The following is a 17,730-nucleotide window of genomic DNA, read 5'->3' as shown; positions in this document are numbered from 1 at the left end:
GTTTAAGACTCTCAACAAAATGGGTATAGAAGGAAAATATCTCAACATGATAAAGGCCATATATGATAAACCATCAGCCAACATCCTATTAAACGGCATAAAACTGAGGACTTTCTACCTTAAATCAGGAACAAGACAGGGTTGTCCACTCTCTCCACTCTTATTCAACGTGGTGCTAGAAGTTCTGGCCAGAGCAATCAGACAAGACAAAGAAATAAAAGGCATCCATATCGGAAAAGAAGAAGTAAAGCTATCACTTTTTGCTGATGATATGATCCTATACATCGAAAACCCGAAGGACTCCACAAAAAGATTATTAGAAACAATAAACCAATACAGTAAGGTCGCAGGATACAAAATTAACATACAAAAGTCCATAGCCTTTCTATATGCCAACAATTAAATATTAGAAAACGAACTCAAAAAAATAATCCCCTTCACGATTGCAACAAAAAAAATAAAATACCTAGGAATAAACATAACAAAGAACGTAAAGGACCTATATAATGAAAATTACAAAGCATTGTTAAGGGAAATCGAAAAAGATACAATGAGATGGAAAAATATTCCTTGTTCTTGGATAGGAAGAATAAATATAATCAAAATGGCCATATTACCCAAAGCAATATACAAATTTAATGCAATTCCCATCAAAATCCCTATGAGATTTTTTAAAGAACTGGAACAAAAAATCATCAGATTTATATGGAACTATAAAAAACCCCGAATAGCCAAAACAATCCTAAGGAAAAAGAATGAAGCTGGGGGCATTACAATACCTGACTTTAAACTATATTATAGGGCCACGATAATCAAAACAGCATGGTATTGGCAAAAAAATAGACACTCAGACCAATGGAACAGAATAGAAAGCCCAGAAATAAAACCACATATATATGGTCAAATAATCTTTGATAAAGGGGCCAACAACACACAATGGAGAAAAGAAAGCCTCTTCAACAAATGGTGTTGGGAAAACTGGAAAGCCACATGCAAAAGAATGAAACTCGACTACAGCCTGTCCCCGTGTACTAAAATTAATTCAAAATGGATCAAAGACCTAAACATAAGACCTGAAACAATAAAGTACATAGAAGAAGACATAGGTACTAAAATCATGGACCTGGGTTTTAAAGAACATTTTATGAACTTGACTCCAATGGCAAGAGAAGTGAAGGCAAAGATAAATGAATGGGACTACATCAGAATTAAAAGTTTTTGCTCAGCAAGAGAAACTGATATCAAAATAAACAGACAGCCAACTATATGGGAACTGATATTTTCAAACGACAGCTCAGATAAGGGCCTAATATCCAAAATTTACAAAGAACTCATAAAACTCAACAACAAACAAACAAACAATCCAATAAAAAAATGGGAAGAGGACATGAACAGACACTTCTCCCAGGAAGAGATACAAATGGCCAACAGATATATGAAAAGATGCTCAGCTTCATTAGTTATTAGAGAAATGCAAATCAAAACTACAATGAGATACCACCTCACTCCTGTTAGATTAGCTATTATCAACAAGACGGGTAATAGCAAATGTTGGAGAGGCTGTGGAGAAAAAGGAACCCTCATTCACTGTTGGTGGGACTGTAAAGTAGTACAACCATTATGGAGGAAAGTATGGTGGTTCCTCAAAAAACTGAAAATAGAACTACCTTATGACCCAGCAATCCCTCTACTGGGTATATACCCCAAAACCTCAGAAACATTGATACGTGAAGACACATGTAGCCCCATGTTCATTGCAGCACTGTTCACAGTGGCCAAGACATGGAAACAACCAAAAAGCCCTTCAATAGAAGACTGGATAAAGAAGATGTGGCACATATACACTATGGAATACTACTCAGCCATAAGAAATGATGACATCAGATCATTTACAGCAAATTGGTGGGATCTTGATAACATTATAAGGAGTGAAATAAGCAAATCAGAAAAAAACAAGAACTACATGATTCCATACATTGGTGGAACATAAAAATGAGACTAAGAGACATGGACAAGAGTGTGGTGGTTACCAAGGGTGGGGGGGGGAGGGAGGACATGGGAGGGAGGGAGGGAGAGAGTTAGGGGGAGGGGGAGGGGCACAGAGAACTAGATAGAGGGTGACGGAGGACAATCTGACTTTGGGCGAGGGGTTTGCAACATAATTTGATGACAAAATAACCTAGACATGTTTTCTTTGAATATATGTACCCTGATTTATTAATGTCATCCCATTACCATTAATAAAAATTTATTAAAAAAAAAAAAAATAGGTATAAAATTAAAAAAAAAAAAAAAAAAAAAAAAGATAGGACTTTCTGTTTATGGGTGTTTTTAACCTAAAAATGGGGCCATCGTCACTGCCCTTTCACAGGAGAGCACAGGGAGAACAGTGAGTCTGAGCACCAGGAGAAAGTGGCTGGACAGTAGCACCAGCCTCCCAACAACCTGGAGCATTCACCATCAGCATCACAACATAGGATGTGTGCTCACCTTTTCATGGAAGAACAAGACACAAGTCAAATGAGCCACCTGTGGAAAGCACACCCATTACAAAGGCCAATGGCACCAAGCAGCTGAGAAACGCCCACATCTCTGTTATATTCAGAAACCAGCACAGCTCAGGGTGCAAAGAACATGAGTTTCTGGATGATCATTCTAAACAACCACTTGTTTCAATTGCTACCCTTCCAAGCTTGCTTTTCTGCAACATGCAAATCTGCTTCCCTCCCCCCCCTCCCCGTATGTTCACCCAGCCTGTGATTCACAGAGTCAGCGGCTCAAGAGCAGGTCCACGGCTGCCACGCAGGAGCTGCTGGTCCAAGGCTCCCTGAAGCACCATCAAGTCAAGGTCAAAAAAGCAGTTCCATCCCAGGCCCAGCAAGAAAGGGCCCCAACAGCACATGAGCTCATCGTGCCTGTAATTCTCCCATGAAATGGTACACATTGGACCCCACTGGGCACCTCGCTACCCTGCCCCTGGTCCCTCAGGAAGACACAAAGACAGGCAGGACAGAGCTCAGGAAGAGCAGGCTGTACCATTCTGTGCTCCCAAGTCTTATCCCAAGATCGAGACGTGGTACCATGTTCTGTCATAACACACAAAGGGGATGAAACTAACAGGAAGGACTGTCAGCACCGATACAACCAGTTCCACGCTGGATGCTTTTTCGAGTTTGGCCCAGGATACCTCACCTGTGCAAAGAGCCCAACCAGGGCCACATCTTCCAGGGGGCAGAAAGGCTGAACTGGGGCTTCATCCTTTATATAACAGCCAAATCACTTTACACAGAAACTCCCAGCACTCCCACCTGAAGCCCCATTTCCAGCAGCTCCAGGAGAGAATTCTCTCACTGCTGACAGCAGCTTGGTCCTCTGCTAGCTTCAAAAATGAAAATGAGGGGCATCTCAAAGGACCCCACCAACTCCACAAGAAATAACAGCAGACTCACACTGGATGGAAAGTACAGAGCCATACAGAACTGAACTGTCCTGCATTCAGTGCCAAAGCTGGGCTCCAGGATCAGGCCCCAGACTGGGGTCCCAAGATGCTCTAAGAAAGTCAAGCCAGCCAGATCCAGGCACTTCCAGCCCCAGGAAAACCAAGACAGCTTCTCTTCCCCCCCCTCCCCCCAAGGACGCCTGGTTTGGTTTCTCAGCACTGCATACATCAAGGGCAGAAAAAATAAACTTCCAAAATGTGGAAATTTTAATTATTGAAAATAAGGTTTCAATGGCTGGGACAGATGGCTAATTAGAATCATGTGGGCTAATTAGATAAGACGGCTAGTTAGAACCCAGAATGAAAAAAATATATGATTATCTGATAAAATAAGTTGTGTCAGCCTGACTAGGCGGTGGCACAATGGATAGAGCATCAGCCTGGGACACTGAGGACCCAGGTTTGACAGTCCAAGTTTGCAGACTCATCTGGCTTGAGTGCAGGCTCACCAGCTTGAACACGGGGTCCTTGGCTTGAACATAGGATCATAGACATGACCCCATGGTTGCTGGCTTGAGCCCAAAGGTCACTGGCTTGGCAGGAGCCCCCAAGGCACCTATGAGAAAGCAACCAATGTACTAAAGTGCCACAACTATGAGTTGATGCTTCTCATCTCTCTCTTCCTGTGTGCCCCTCTAAAAAAAAAAAAAGGTTTGTGTCCAATTACAAAGAATTTAAGTATACAAATGTGTAACTAAAACTGACTTTACAGGCCTTGGCCGGCTGGCTCCGCAGTATAGCATCGGCCCAGCATGTGGAAGTCCCGGGTTCAATTCCCAGCCAGGGCACAGAGAAGAAGCACCCATCTGCTTCTCCACCTTTCCTTCTCTCCTTTCTCTCTCTTGCCCTCCCACAGCCAAGGCTCCACTGGAGCAAAGTTGGCCCGGGCACTGAGGATGGCTCTGTGGCCTCTGCCTCAGGCACTAGAATGGCCCCGATGGCAACAGAGCAATGCCCCAGATGGGCAGAGCATCACCCCCTGGTGGGCACACCGGATGGATCCTAGTCAGGCGTATGCATGAATCTGTCTCTCTGCCTCCCAGCTTCTTCACTACAAAAAAAAAAAAAAAATTGACCTTACAAAGAAATATTTAAGTGATAAAAATAATCACATCCAGTCTTTATCTAACCTTTGAGTGAATGGTAACCTCAAACTAAAGCCCCAGCACAACACACACCTTCACGGCAGACAAGTGGGCATGCTGCATCATTGACCCAAACCTGGTGTCCTGTCTGTGAGATGAAGAAGCACAAGATCGAACCCAGAAGATACTGATCACTGTGACTTCCTGTCTTCATCATTGCCAAGCACACTTTTATGTCATTTAGTCAAATAACAACATGTTCTATCTTATTCACCCAGCTCTTTCAAATGCTCTAAACAGCCCACATAATAACCACAAGCCCTGTAGCAAGAGGCACTGAGACATTGTTTAAATGGCCATTCCCCAAATCCTGAGCTCAGCAAGGGGCCTGGGCTTCACTGTGTGCAGGAAAGTGCATACTGTAGCAGAGTCCAGCAGTGAGACTTCCCACCCCTCTATGCGTAAGACAACAGGAGACACTCAGAGGAAGAGGGGGGAAGAGTGGGTACCCCTGTCCTAGGGATTAGAAAGGCACATATCTGAGCCACTGACAGGCTTCAACAGCAAGGAACTGCCTACACATGAACCACCAAGAACAGCCTGGGCCCAAGCTCTGCCACTTCCGGCCTACACCTCCCTATACACCCTTCTCCTGGTGCCAACACAGAACTCAGCACCCTGGGCTTACAGAGGTGGGGCTGGGGAACCAACATGACCACCCTTCCTTGTCCTGACCACCCAGCGCACAACAATGCTGAAAACCATCTACTCTATCAGCCAAGTTCCTCCTGTCCCTGGGTCCCTTCAATACCTGGTTCTCTATAGAGTGGTGCCACTGAAGAAGACAGGGCAAGGCTGCAGCCGAGGCACCAAAAGGCTGAGTCTAGCTCTTGTCTGGAGGGAACACTGCTCTAGACCAAGGGCCCTGGGAACAGGGATGGGCCACTAAGGGGGCAGCCAGGTGAGCACAAAACCTGGAAAAAAGGACCAGAGCATCCTCCACACAGCCCAGTCCGCTCCAGCACATCTGCACCAAGTACCCTCCTCATGTGTTAAAGGGGCCAGTGGAGGAAAGAGAAGCAAAAGGAAACATGCAACTCTGAACATAATATGGGGTGTAAAGCAGAGAGGGGCACAGGACCAAGGAGAGAAACCAGGAACTGAAAGTAAAGGCTGAATCAGGGGAGAAATGTCAGCCACCCTTGGATAGAGCCTGAGAGCCACCTATATTAGAGGAAAGAGCAAGGTCTGCAGGAACCACACCCCTAAGAGTGCAGCCACAGACTGGTAGGAGCAGCCTGCAGCTCCCAGCAGCTTCCACACTAGCTTGTACACAGTCTTCTGTGTGCTCCTCCATCAGAGACGGGGAGAGAGCCTATAACCCAAAGGCCCCTTGCCTTTCAAGCGTGGGTCCAGCCAGCCTGCCTGAGAGCACACACCTGTCCAACAGGACAGGTCACCTCGTCACACAGCAGGTGTACAAGCTTGGCCTGCAGGTGAATTAAAGGTATGCACACAGCACACAGGTTTCAACAGGACTCATGCCATCCCCGTGCTGCCTACCCCACATAAAATGCTGAGTTATATGAAATTAAAAGTGTCAGAGTTAGCTGCTCGGTTTTAATCCTACAAGGAAACTGAAAGTGCCTCATTTCATCCTATTTCTATGCTTGTACATATTCAAATGGTTATTCCCACATTCTCCTTCACCCAGAACCCTGCCCCAGGCGAGTGCTGTGACTAAGAAGCCCAATTTGGACAACCTGTCCTCTGGCCAAACTGAACCTTAAAGAAAACCATTGGGTGCTATTCTCCAAGGAATCCTGAAAGAAATCAAAGCCCAACATGAGAACTGTTTTGGATAATCAAGTGGCTTCTTTTCATCTTCAAAGAGCAGGACATACACTAATTAGCCATCACACCTCCATCTGAGGTAAGAGGTTTGTTATTTCCCTTCTACAGGTGGGGTATGGAGCAAGGCCCTCTCTGTTGGGGTCACAGGTGTTGCTAGTGTCCCCAGGCTCAGGACTGGCCCACTTACATCAGCCTCCATGGGGCAGCAAAATGCCCAGGGCAGAACCACCCTGACATCTGGAGTTGGGAAGTTCCGGTGCTGGGGCAGCTGCTCCCACCTGGGCAGAGGCTCTTGGCACTGGCCCTCAGTGCGCTAGGCACTAAGCAAGGCTGCAGGCACTTGCAACCTGCTGTTTACCTGGTTTCATATGTGGTTGTTAGCAACTATTTCTCCTTTAACAAGGTGTAGCCTCTTGTCAAAGATAAAATAAACTTGTGATGGGGAAATGCAACCCTAACAGCTAGTAAAAAAGAGCAGTTTACAACCACCATGGTGGCAGCCGCACTTTTACCCCAGAAGACCTTGGCTTTTAGTAATAAACGTTTCCACCCACTTCCCAGCCCTTGGAGAATGCAGAATCTCCCAGCAATAAAAGCCAAGATGGCACCACCATCACTAAGTGAGCAGGGCTACAGCAGAGTCAGGTGACAGCCATTCTCAAGTTTGTTTTCCTTTCTTGAATTTCCTCATTGGCATTAATCCTACTGCTTCAAGTGGGACTAAACCAAAGAGTGTTTTAAAAGCTAGAGCAAAGGGGCCTTCCAGTGCAATGAGGTTGCCAAACACTTGTTTCCCTCACACAGGAGTTAAAATCCATCGCTGCAAGAGGCATGTGCTTAAAGGGAAATAAAAAGCAACTGCTGGTTTCGATGGTACTTGTTACAAGTTCACCTGTTTCACCTAGCCCACACTAATGAACAGGTGGATAAAAACGAAGCCAAGTGCATCAAAGGAAATTCTAAAGCACAACATGCCTGCAAGTTTCATCATGCACAGCAGACGCCCAGCCTCTGCTGTTCAGGTCTGATGCGCTCATGGTGAAATCGCTCCACTCGCCCAGGAGAGCTCAGCACCCAGCTCAGAATCCTTCTGCCAGGGTTGGCAACAGCAATTACAAAAAACTGCTCCTTCAAATAAAGGAAACAGGATGCAAAACTCCAGAAAGACTCTAGGCTTTCTCGGGGTAGGGGGATGCTCCTGGCCCTGCAGGCCACTACTTCCCAGTATATTCATGTGTTCACTTCCCAGGGATCCTGGCTGCTTCATGAGGCAATTGTTCATTCTCGCTGAAGGTATGTCTCTCAGATTGCTGAGGTGCGGCCCACAAATTGTCCAGTACCCCCTGCCAGGGAAGGGGGCACGCCTTCCTCATCCTTTGCCCTCATCCCTGTGAGGGCTTGGCTTCCTTAAGCCTTGGGAAAATCTTTTTATTCCTCAAGAGGAAAAACAAAAATAATTTCCCTCCTAAGTATGGCGCTTGGGAAACATCCAAATAAAAGGCAATCCAGACCCCAGGCTGATTGGTGCCACTGGATGGAACACCATCCCCTCCCACCTGGCAGCAGGCTTGCCCACTGGAACACCAGGTGTTGCTGTCTAATCCATGTACCTGACACTTGGGAAGAAAAAGATGTAGGAACACTCTTGAGACAGCAGAACAATGATAAAAAATGTAAGGAAAGAGAAACCTGTGGGCAAAGCAACTGCAGAACTGGACAGAGTGGCCCCAGGACCTTCTTGAGCCAAGGAATAGGCTTCAAGAAAAATAAAAACCAACTCCTGTTTCCATGGTGCTTATTACATGTTCACCTGGTTCATCTAAACCACACTGATGATCAGGTGGATAAAAAAGCTGGAGCCTGAGGACAGGGAAACCATCAGGGCACTCTCACAGGTGGCCTGAGCATACAGGCCCCTTGCTGCCTAGTACAGAGAACCAGCCTTCTGGGCACAACCCGGGCTGGGGCCACACAGCTGGCCCTGCCAATAGGAGTCTCTGACAGTCATAGCTGGCTCCAGTTCAGTAGCATATGCTGCCCCTCCAGTAGTGCCACCCTCTCCCCTGCAGGTCACCGTGGATTGACAGGCTCCGGCTATATTCTGTCAGATCTATCATGGCATCTCCATGACCTAAGACTTCTCAATGTGACTCATGGCAAAAAAATTAGTAATCTACTTATACCCAAACCTTCAAATAAACCATCTCAACCCATCCACTCATATCCTTCACCAGAATTACCTAAAACATAAATGCTTCCTCCCAGGATCCATGTCACGATGGCCCAGAGGGCACACACCATGATCTGTGCCACCCCAACCCTGCACTCCACACTGGGCAGCCTCCCAGGGCAGCCTCACCCTGGCTGACTTTCATCACAGCAATTAAATTGAAAATCCCAGTAAAATTCTAAGTGCCACTCCCCCACACACAGCTGTAATGAGAGCCACCTGAGGGCACAGGCTATGCACCTGTTCATATAGATACCCCATTTTCATCAATATGACAAATGTTCACACACACAAAAATTTTTAAGATCCTGTAAACAAAGATATTTAACTTATTAATTAAAAAAAAAACTATTGTTATGTACCCAAGGGAAATGAATATACATGCTCAAACAAAAACTTATACACTGAGTTCAGATTAGCACCATCCACCATAGATGATACCTATAAATGAACTATTATTGGGGCATAAACAGAGACGAAAGCACTGACAACATGGAAGCCTTAAAAAAAAAAAATCACACTAAATGAGAGAAGTCAGACACAAAGGACACATTGTATGATTCCATTTGTATGAGATGTCCAGAATAAGCAAATCCACAGATAGGGCTGGGGCAGGGAGAATGGGGGGTGAATACTGATGGGTATAGAATTTCCTTTAGGGGGGATGAGAAAGAACACTCTGGAATTAGATAGTGGTGATGGTCACACAACCCTGCGCACATACAAAATAACCATTGAATTATACAATGGTTTCTTTAAAGTTGAGATAATACATTACTCACAGAATGAAAGCAAACATGAAAAAAAACATTACTTTAACAGGAAGTCTGGAAATGCTTTTTTTCAGGTTTTAGTTTGAGAGAGACGGAGAGGAAGTCAGAGAGAAGGACAGACAGACAGGAAGGGAGATTTGTTGTGACACCTTAGTTGTTCATTGATTGCTTTCTCATATGTGCCTTGATAGGGGGGGCCTCCAGCAGTGTGAGTGACCCCTTACTTAAGCCAGAGACCTTGGGCTTCTAGCCAGCAACCTTTGGGCTCAAGCCAGCAACCTTGCACTAAAGCTAGTGAGCCTGCGCTCAAGCCAGCGACCTCAGGATTTCGAACCTGGGTCTTCACCGTCCCAGTCCAACACTCTATCTACTGTGCCACCATCTGGCCAGGCTCCAGGTTTCCTTTTTAAATGTCTCAAATGTTCTCATCATATGAATGGCAATACCTCTTGAAGACACTGGTAACATGAATGAAAAGCAAATGCCAAGAACATTTCTGAAAGAAAGACCAGGTGGTCAACTCCCTCAGGGCCCAGAGGCCTTTTTCCTTGAGGAGCCACAGCACACCTAGCCATCACCATCTGGCCTCCCACATCCCATGCCCAGTGCCCTGGGTTACCACACCATCACCCCATTTTCTACCAGCCCTCCAGCCTCCTACCCCTCATCAGAACCAGAAACAGCCAATGACAGCAATACCCAAGAAGATGACATCACAATGAATCATGGGCCCAAACACCTCCATTTAAATGCTGGCCAGCTCTGGCCAGGCGGTAGTGCAGTGGTTAGAGCGGTGTTTCCCAACGTGGGGCCCACGCCCCACAGGGGGGCAATTCGATAGTTAAGGGGGGCAATTTGAAAATGGACTCCACACGACTTTAACTCTTTCCCCCCGGGCCATTTAAATGCAATGCTAGATATCGGTGCCAAATTTAACAAAAAATGCAATTCTTAAATAGTTGCGGTAAATAACTATTAAGTATAATTTCGTTTGACGAGACCAAAATATCAACTGGGTGATTAGCGTCGTCAAGTAATCTTCGTCCTGGGTTCACCGCGGAGCGTGGCGTCTGCCGCGGGGAACCCCGGATGTTTTAAAAATTCACTATTCTCACCTAATTGGCCCATCACAACTTCTGTAGTGTTTCACATCATTCAGTTGGTGTTAATTTGAAATAAGTGTCAGTCAAAACTGTTGTAAAAGCTCGTTGATTTAATAAATATACAATACATATATATATTGTATAGATATAATTGGTAAGTATTTGATTTTATTTATATCAATATTAAACTCTTTATTAAGTACTTCTTGCATCGGGGCTAGAAAACAATAATATTTTATAAATATTATTGGGGCTATAATAGTGCATGCACAACAATTTTAATTTTAGAAGCATAACTTTCCAGAAAATTTTGTCAAGTGGAAAAAATATAGATACCTTTTGATTTGCGGTGGTAGTGTAGTAAATATGTTATATACATTTAAATAAATATTAGTTTTTAGTATACGTTTACTCTATGTCACATTGAATATATTTTAACACATATTTTAATATTAGTTTTTAATTGATCTTATTTTTATTTCTTATAGCCCATAGTAAAATGAGTGGTGCAAGCAAGAAAAAAACTCGTCAATATTCGGAGGAATATTTAAAATTTGGGTTCATACCCACTGTTCATGATGAACGGATTCCTTTTTGTCTTTTATGCCAGCAATGCTTGACCAACGAATCAATGAAACGAGGTCGTCTTGAGGCGCATTTGAAGGCGAAACATAGTGCTCATATTAATTCAGATTTGAGTTACTTTAAAACTTTAAAGAAAAATTTTGAAAAAAGAACAACATTAAAGTCTCTATTTACTGCTCATACTTCAACTAATAATTGTGTTCTTGAGGCTAGTTATCAAATTTCTTTATTCATCGCTAAAACTGGAGAAAATCACACTATAGGAGAGAATTTAATAAAACCATCAACATCAGCATTTCTTAAAAGGGTTCTTGAAAAAGATGACAAAGATGTAAAAGCTATGCCACTCAGTGACAATTCTGTTAGCAGAAGAATAGACAAAATGAGTGAGGATATTGAAAAACAACTTATTGAAAAGCTGAAAACAAGAAAATTCTCCTTGCAAATGGATGAATCAACTTTGAGAGACAGTGAGGCAGTATTGATAGCTTACCTAAGATATATTGATAAAGGACATTTTGCTGAAGAAATGTTGTTCTGTAAAAGATCAGAAAGCACCACTACCTCCAAAGATATATATAATAAGCTAAAAAACTACTTAGATGTCAATGATATATACCAATGAGAAATAAAACATCTTGTGCTGCAGATGGTGCTCCCAATATGATGGGCAAGAAAAATGGCTGCTTAAAATTGATGAAAGATGCAAATCCAGAAATGATTCTTGTGCATTGTGTTATTCATAGGGAAAACTTGGTAGCTAAAAACATCTCGCCTGTTCTGAATGAAGTATTACATACAGTAATAAAGTGTGTTAATGCTATTAAAGCTAGTGCCAAATGTGAGCGTCTTTTCAAGCTATTTTGTGAAGAACAAAATGAAGACCATGTGAGACTTTTACTTCATACTGAAGTAAGATGGCTATCTAAAGGAAACTGTTTGAAAAGATTTATGGAACTATTTGATACTCTTAGTGATTTTTTAAGCGACAAACCTGAAATGAAGTATCTGTTAACAATAGTAAAGCATTTGTGAGTTATTTAGCCGATTTCTTTGAAAAACTAAATATATTAAATAAGCAACTTCAAGGAACAAATAAAACTCTTGTCGATGCAAAAGCAAAGATATTTGGTTTCATTACCAATATTGAGTTATGTCAGAAACATATTAACAACAAAAACTTTAAACAGTTTCACTGGCTCCAAAAATGTGAAGTAACTGATACCGCTTTACTTGTTATTGTCAATCATTTGAATATTCTATCGGCTGATTTAAAAGAAAGATTTTCTGATTTAAAACAAGTTGATTTCCCAACATGGATGATGCAGCCGATGTTAGTGGATTTGTCTGATATATCAAATATGCAGTATCAAGAAGAACTCGCAGAATTGCAAAATGATGAGTCAGTTAAAGCTTTATATAATATCAAAGGAGCGATGGCATGGCTTTGTGAGGAAACAAAAATCAAATACCTAAATTCAACCAAATGTGCAAGAAAACTATTGCTACCATTTCCATCTTCATTTTTAGCTGAATGTGGATTTAGTGCTGTAAATGATTTACTGGTAAAAAAAAGAAATCGGCTGGATATAACACAACGTGGAGACTTGAGACTAAAGCTAACCAAATTGGAACCTAATATAAAATCTCTGTGCAGCAAGCATCAAGCGCAAGGATCACACTAAATTAAAATAATAAATTAATATAGAAAAATCTGTATTAAAATTATTTGGAATTTAAATTTCCGTTTTTCACTATATGTTTTGAAATTTTACTTACTGTGTTTTGTTAACAATTTCATAGTGATTTCTTCCTAGAACCTATCATTTATGTTTATTAAGTGAACAAATCAATTTTTTAATGTTAAAAATTATGTATGTTACATAGGGGGGGACATAAAAGTTTTAAAAAGGTTAAGGTGGGGCATGGCACAAAAAAGGTTGGGAAACACTGGTTAGAGCGTCAAACTGGGACACAGAGGAGCCAGGTTCAAAACCCCAAGGTCGCCAGCTTGAGCGCAGCCTCACCAGCTTGAGCACGGGATCATAGATACAACCCCTTATGGTCACTGGCTTGAGCCCAAAAGTCGCTGGCTTGAGCAAGGGATCACTCACTCAGCTGTAGCCGCCCCTCCCAGCCCATCAAGGCACATATGAGAAAGCAATTAATTAACAACTAAGGAGCTGCAATGAAGAATTGATGCTTCTCATCTCTGTCCCTTCCTGTCTGTCTGTGCCTTTCTCTCTCTGTTACAAAAATAAATAAATGCTGTCCAAAGTGTCCTATTCTCCCAAAAGAGGACCAAAGCCCTCTACAAATTCACAGACAAGGGCAAGATCAACTTCTCCCCATGGCAATGAAAGAGCAGGAGGTGGCGGCTGCAGAAAGCTGTTCACACCCCTGGAAAGGCAAGCCACTGGAGAGCTTCACGGCATGGGCAGCCACTCCTCTTCTGTGAAACTTGAACTAGATCTTTCCTTGCTACCACTTAGAAGAGATAACACCACAGAAGAGCAAAGCAGGACAGCCAGGAAAGAGTAGGTGTTGGGTCTGTGTTTAACCCAGTTGTTACAAACCTTGAGTATCTGCATAAAATCAAAATTCAAATCACCTGCCTGATTTCATTAGAGCCAATTCTAATAATTATACTCAACAATACAGGTAAGCAGCAAGAAACCAGGGAAGGATGCACCCCTGCCTGCCTGCCCCAGCTCCACAGGCACCACTGCCCCCTGGTGGTGACACATAGGCCAGTTCAGCCCATCTCCACTAGAGCAGCAAGCCCTCACTGACAAACCACCACGAGCCCTGGGCTGCCCTAAGGTACAGTCCAAAACAGTGGAAAAGACATCTGGTTCACTATCCTGTCAGGGTTGAATACCTTCCTGATCCGCCGCTTGGGAAGCTAGCTACAAGAGCTGACCTGACAGTCCCCCTCCACCAGATCAGGGCTTACCAGGGCCTGCAACATCCCGTCCATGGCAATGACCCCCTCAATGATCTTGAAGGAGGAGCAGGCCAAAGTGCACAGACTCCAGTCCAGGAAATCCGCCATTTTCTTCTGTTTGACATCAGGCCGTGTGACAAACCTGCCAGAAGTAAGCACAGGCAGGTGACAGCTCAACACAGGCCCAACTGAGCACTCATACTGCAAACCCACCACATCCTCTGTCCTCAGTTGTATGGATTACATCCTCCTCCTAACATAGACACCCTACAACACCCCCAGTGTAAGAAATGAAGATGCTGCCAAGCCCCCATGCAAGGCCTGGCCTAGCACCAGGCCCCACTCTCTCCATGAAGCTGCCAGGGGTCAACCTTCCCCATGCAGAGCTCCAGCTGGTGTCCGTGGCACACCTCCCAGGCATCTACTCAGCTCTACGGCCCCCCAAAGCTCAGATGGGTGTACCAGCTCTCACCCACCCTCTCATATACCTGGCCTGGGCTGGCAGCCATTCTCCAGCTCCCACACCAAGTCTAGTGCTTTATTTCCTCCCCAGCCCATCCACATGCCAATCCTCCAGCTCTGACTCAGTGGCTCAGGCTGAGCCCATGCCTCCTGGGTGGTAGAAACACAGGAAAGAAACAAATAACATTCCTAGCCAGTGAGTTCAGTAGTAGAGTGTTGGCCTGGCGTGTGAATGTCCCAGGTTTGATTCCCGGTCAGGGCACACAGCAGAAGTGACCATCGGCTTCTTCATACCTCCGCCTCCCTCTTCTTGCTCTTTCTGTCTCTCTTCCCCTCCCACAGCCATGGCTCAACTGGTTTGAGTGCATCGGCCTGGGTGCTGAGGATGGCTCCATGGAGCCTCTGCCACAGGTGCTAAAAATAGCTCGGTTGCAAGCATAGCCCCAGATGGGCAAAGCATAGCCCCCAGACTGGGGCTGCTGGGTGAATCCAGGTTGGGGTGCATGTGGGAGTCTATCTCCCCTCCTCTCACTTGGAAAAAAATAAAGATACAAATAACAGGAAGGAAACTGCTAAGTAAGGAGAGGGTAGGAAACAGGACTGCCTTTGAGAGGCACAGGAATGACTTCCCAAGGGGAGGTGTAACCAGAGAACATCAGGAAGAAGTTCCAAATATAAACTGTCACAAAGTTCTCGTAAACTGTAAGGACCTCACACTCCCCTCAGCAGTCCCTACAAATGACAATGAGGGAGAGTCAGCCTTGGAAACAAACCCCTATTTCAAGACATTGGCTGCTTCGTCTTCCTCAGGTCCACACCCAGCCAGCTGCCCTGGGTGAGCCAAAACATGGTTCCAACACCCACCCTCCTCAACATTCCTGCAGGAACCTCCGCCCAGTGCCCACTGCAGAAGCTTAGCCTTTGGTCAGGAAACTGCGGAAAAAGGGTAAGGTCTCTAACTCAAGAGAAAAAGGAGCTGAGCAAAGGCTCCAAGACTGTATTCCTGCCCCTCTTCTAGGTTAGGGTGCACACCTGAAGATCATCAATCACTAAGGATTTTTATCAAACTTCAGGATGCTGGTGACAAAGGCAAATTCATATGCCCAGCCCATTTCTGGAAGGATGTCCAGGCATTTCCACCACAATCTGCACCTCTGCCAACTGGGTGACTGGTATGTAGACCCTATCTCAATTTCCTCAGCCCTGCTTACAACCCCATGATCACAGGGGCCACATAATGAGAGCCATGCCACAGCAACCTATTCCCCCACCTACCTCCACCTTGGCCCACAGGCTGGAGACATGATAGCATGCCCAGGCCCAGTGCCCACAGAGGGCTGCCCCCTGGACAGGAGAAGGCCCAGAGCTGAGCTGGCAGACTAGTCCCAGCACCAGACACTCAGACCACTTGCCCCTCCAGAGAACCCTACACACCCTAACAATGTTACTGGGACCTTCACCAGAGGTCAAGCCCACCTCTCTGCACCATAGCACCCGGCTGGGCAGTTCAACCTTCTGTGTGCTGCATATCAGGGGACACACTCGAACAAAATCACACAAGATGAGTTCCCAGATTAAGGTAAAAAACCTAAGGCTCCTTTGAAAGATTTAGTATGTTACTATTTAACATAAAGATTTAGTATGTTATTATTTTTCTTGTAAAAAAAAAAAAAGAAATAGCTTGACCAGGCGGTGGCGCAGTGGATAGAGGGTCGGACTGGGATGTGGAGGACCCAGGTTTGAGACCCTGAGGTCACCAGCTTGAGCACAGGCTCATCTGGTTTGAGCAGAAGCTCACCAGCTTGGACCCAAGGTCACTGGCTCGAGCAAGGGGTTACTCGGTCTGCTGTAGGCCCACAGTCAAGGCACGAATGAGAAAGCAATCAATGAACAACTAAGGTGTCCCAACGAAAAACTAATGATTGATGCTTCTCATCTCTCTCTGTTCCTGTCTGTCTATCCCTGTCTATTCCTCTCTCTGATTCTGTCTCTGTAAAAAAAAAGGACAGAAAGAAATATGTTTATGGGTTAAGTTTAAAAATACAGAAAGCAAAAACAGAAAAGATATCTAAACCATAGATAAAGCATACACATTGCCTGACCTGTGGCGGCATAGTGGATAAGGTATTGATCTGGAATGTTGAGGTCGCTGGTTCGAGACCCTGGGTTTGCCCAGTCAGGGAACATGTGAGAAGCAACTGCGAGTTGAAGCTTCCCACTCCTCCTTCCCCCCGCCTTTCTCTCTCTCTCTCTCCTCTTAAAATCAATAAATAAAATTTTTTTTTTTAAAGTACACATTTATAGCCTGACCTGTGGTGGTGCAGTGGATAAAGCAGTGACCTGGAACGCTAAGGTTGCCGGTTCGAAACCCTGGGCTTGCCTGGTCAAGGCACATATGGGAGTTGATGCTTCCTGCTCCTCCTCCCCCCTTCTCTCTCTCTCATTCTCTCTCCTCTCTAAAAATTAATTTAAAAAAAGAAAAAAAAAGTACATATTTATAGAAACAGGACCCTTCTACACAATCAAAGATCTTTGAATCCTCCAGTTCCTTCCCTTTCAGGAGAAATTACATCACAGGCCCCATTTCCTTCACAGACTGAGCTCAGTTAACATGTGCAGGTATTTTAGAGATAAGCCCCACAAGAATGACTAGGACAATTATCAGCAAAACCTTAATGACAGGCCCTGGCTGGTTGGCTCAGCGGTAGAGCGTCGGCCTGGTATGCGGGGGACCCGGGTTCGATTCCCGGCCAGGGCACATAGGAGAAGCGCCCATTTGCTTCTTTACCCCCCCCTCCTTCCTCTTTGTCTCTCTCTTCCCCTCCCACAGCCAAGGCTCCATTGGAGCAAAGATGGCCCGGGCACTGGGGATGGCTCCTTGGCCTCTGCCCCAGGCGCTAGAGTGGCTCTGGTCACGGCAGAGCGACACCCCGGAGGGGCAGAGCATCGCCCCCTGGTGGGCAGAGCGTCACCCTTGGTGGGCGTGCCAGGTGGATCCCGGTCGGGCACACGTGGGGGTCTTTCTGACTGTCTCTCCCCGTTTCCAGCTTCAGAAAAAAATACCAAAAAAAACCTTAATGACAGAACTAGACAGAAGGACAAAGAATGCCCAGGCAAAACATTCATGGGACAGATGGCTACTCAGTACCATCATCACTACTGTTACCACATGCTGATTAACTCAGTAACTTG

The 17,730-nt window shown here is 44.9% G+C and overlaps 1 protein-coding gene across 4 annotated transcripts in view; it reads right to left on the bottom strand.

Annotated features, from left to right (window-relative positions):
- Positions 1-17,730, bottom strand: part of TBCD (tubulin folding cofactor D) — a 202,336-nt gene that overhangs the window by 158,778 nt on the left and 25,828 nt on the right. For all 4 annotated transcript variants that reach the window (XM_066236166.1, XM_066236169.1, XM_066236167.1 and 1 more), the window contains one exon: positions 14,086-14,218. In XM_066236166.1, coding sequence (XP_066092263.1) covers positions 14,086-14,218 — 133 coding nt within the window. The remainder of the gene's footprint in view (positions 1-14,085; positions 14,219-17,730) is intronic.

The sequence above is a fragment of the Saccopteryx bilineata genome, chromosome 6 (assembly GCF_036850765.1).
Source record: "Saccopteryx bilineata isolate mSacBil1 chromosome 6, mSacBil1_pri_phased_curated, whole genome shotgun sequence".
Taxonomy (NCBI): domain Eukaryota; kingdom Metazoa; phylum Chordata; class Mammalia; order Chiroptera; family Emballonuridae; genus Saccopteryx; species Saccopteryx bilineata.
This window is presented reverse-complemented; position numbering and strand designations above follow the sequence as displayed.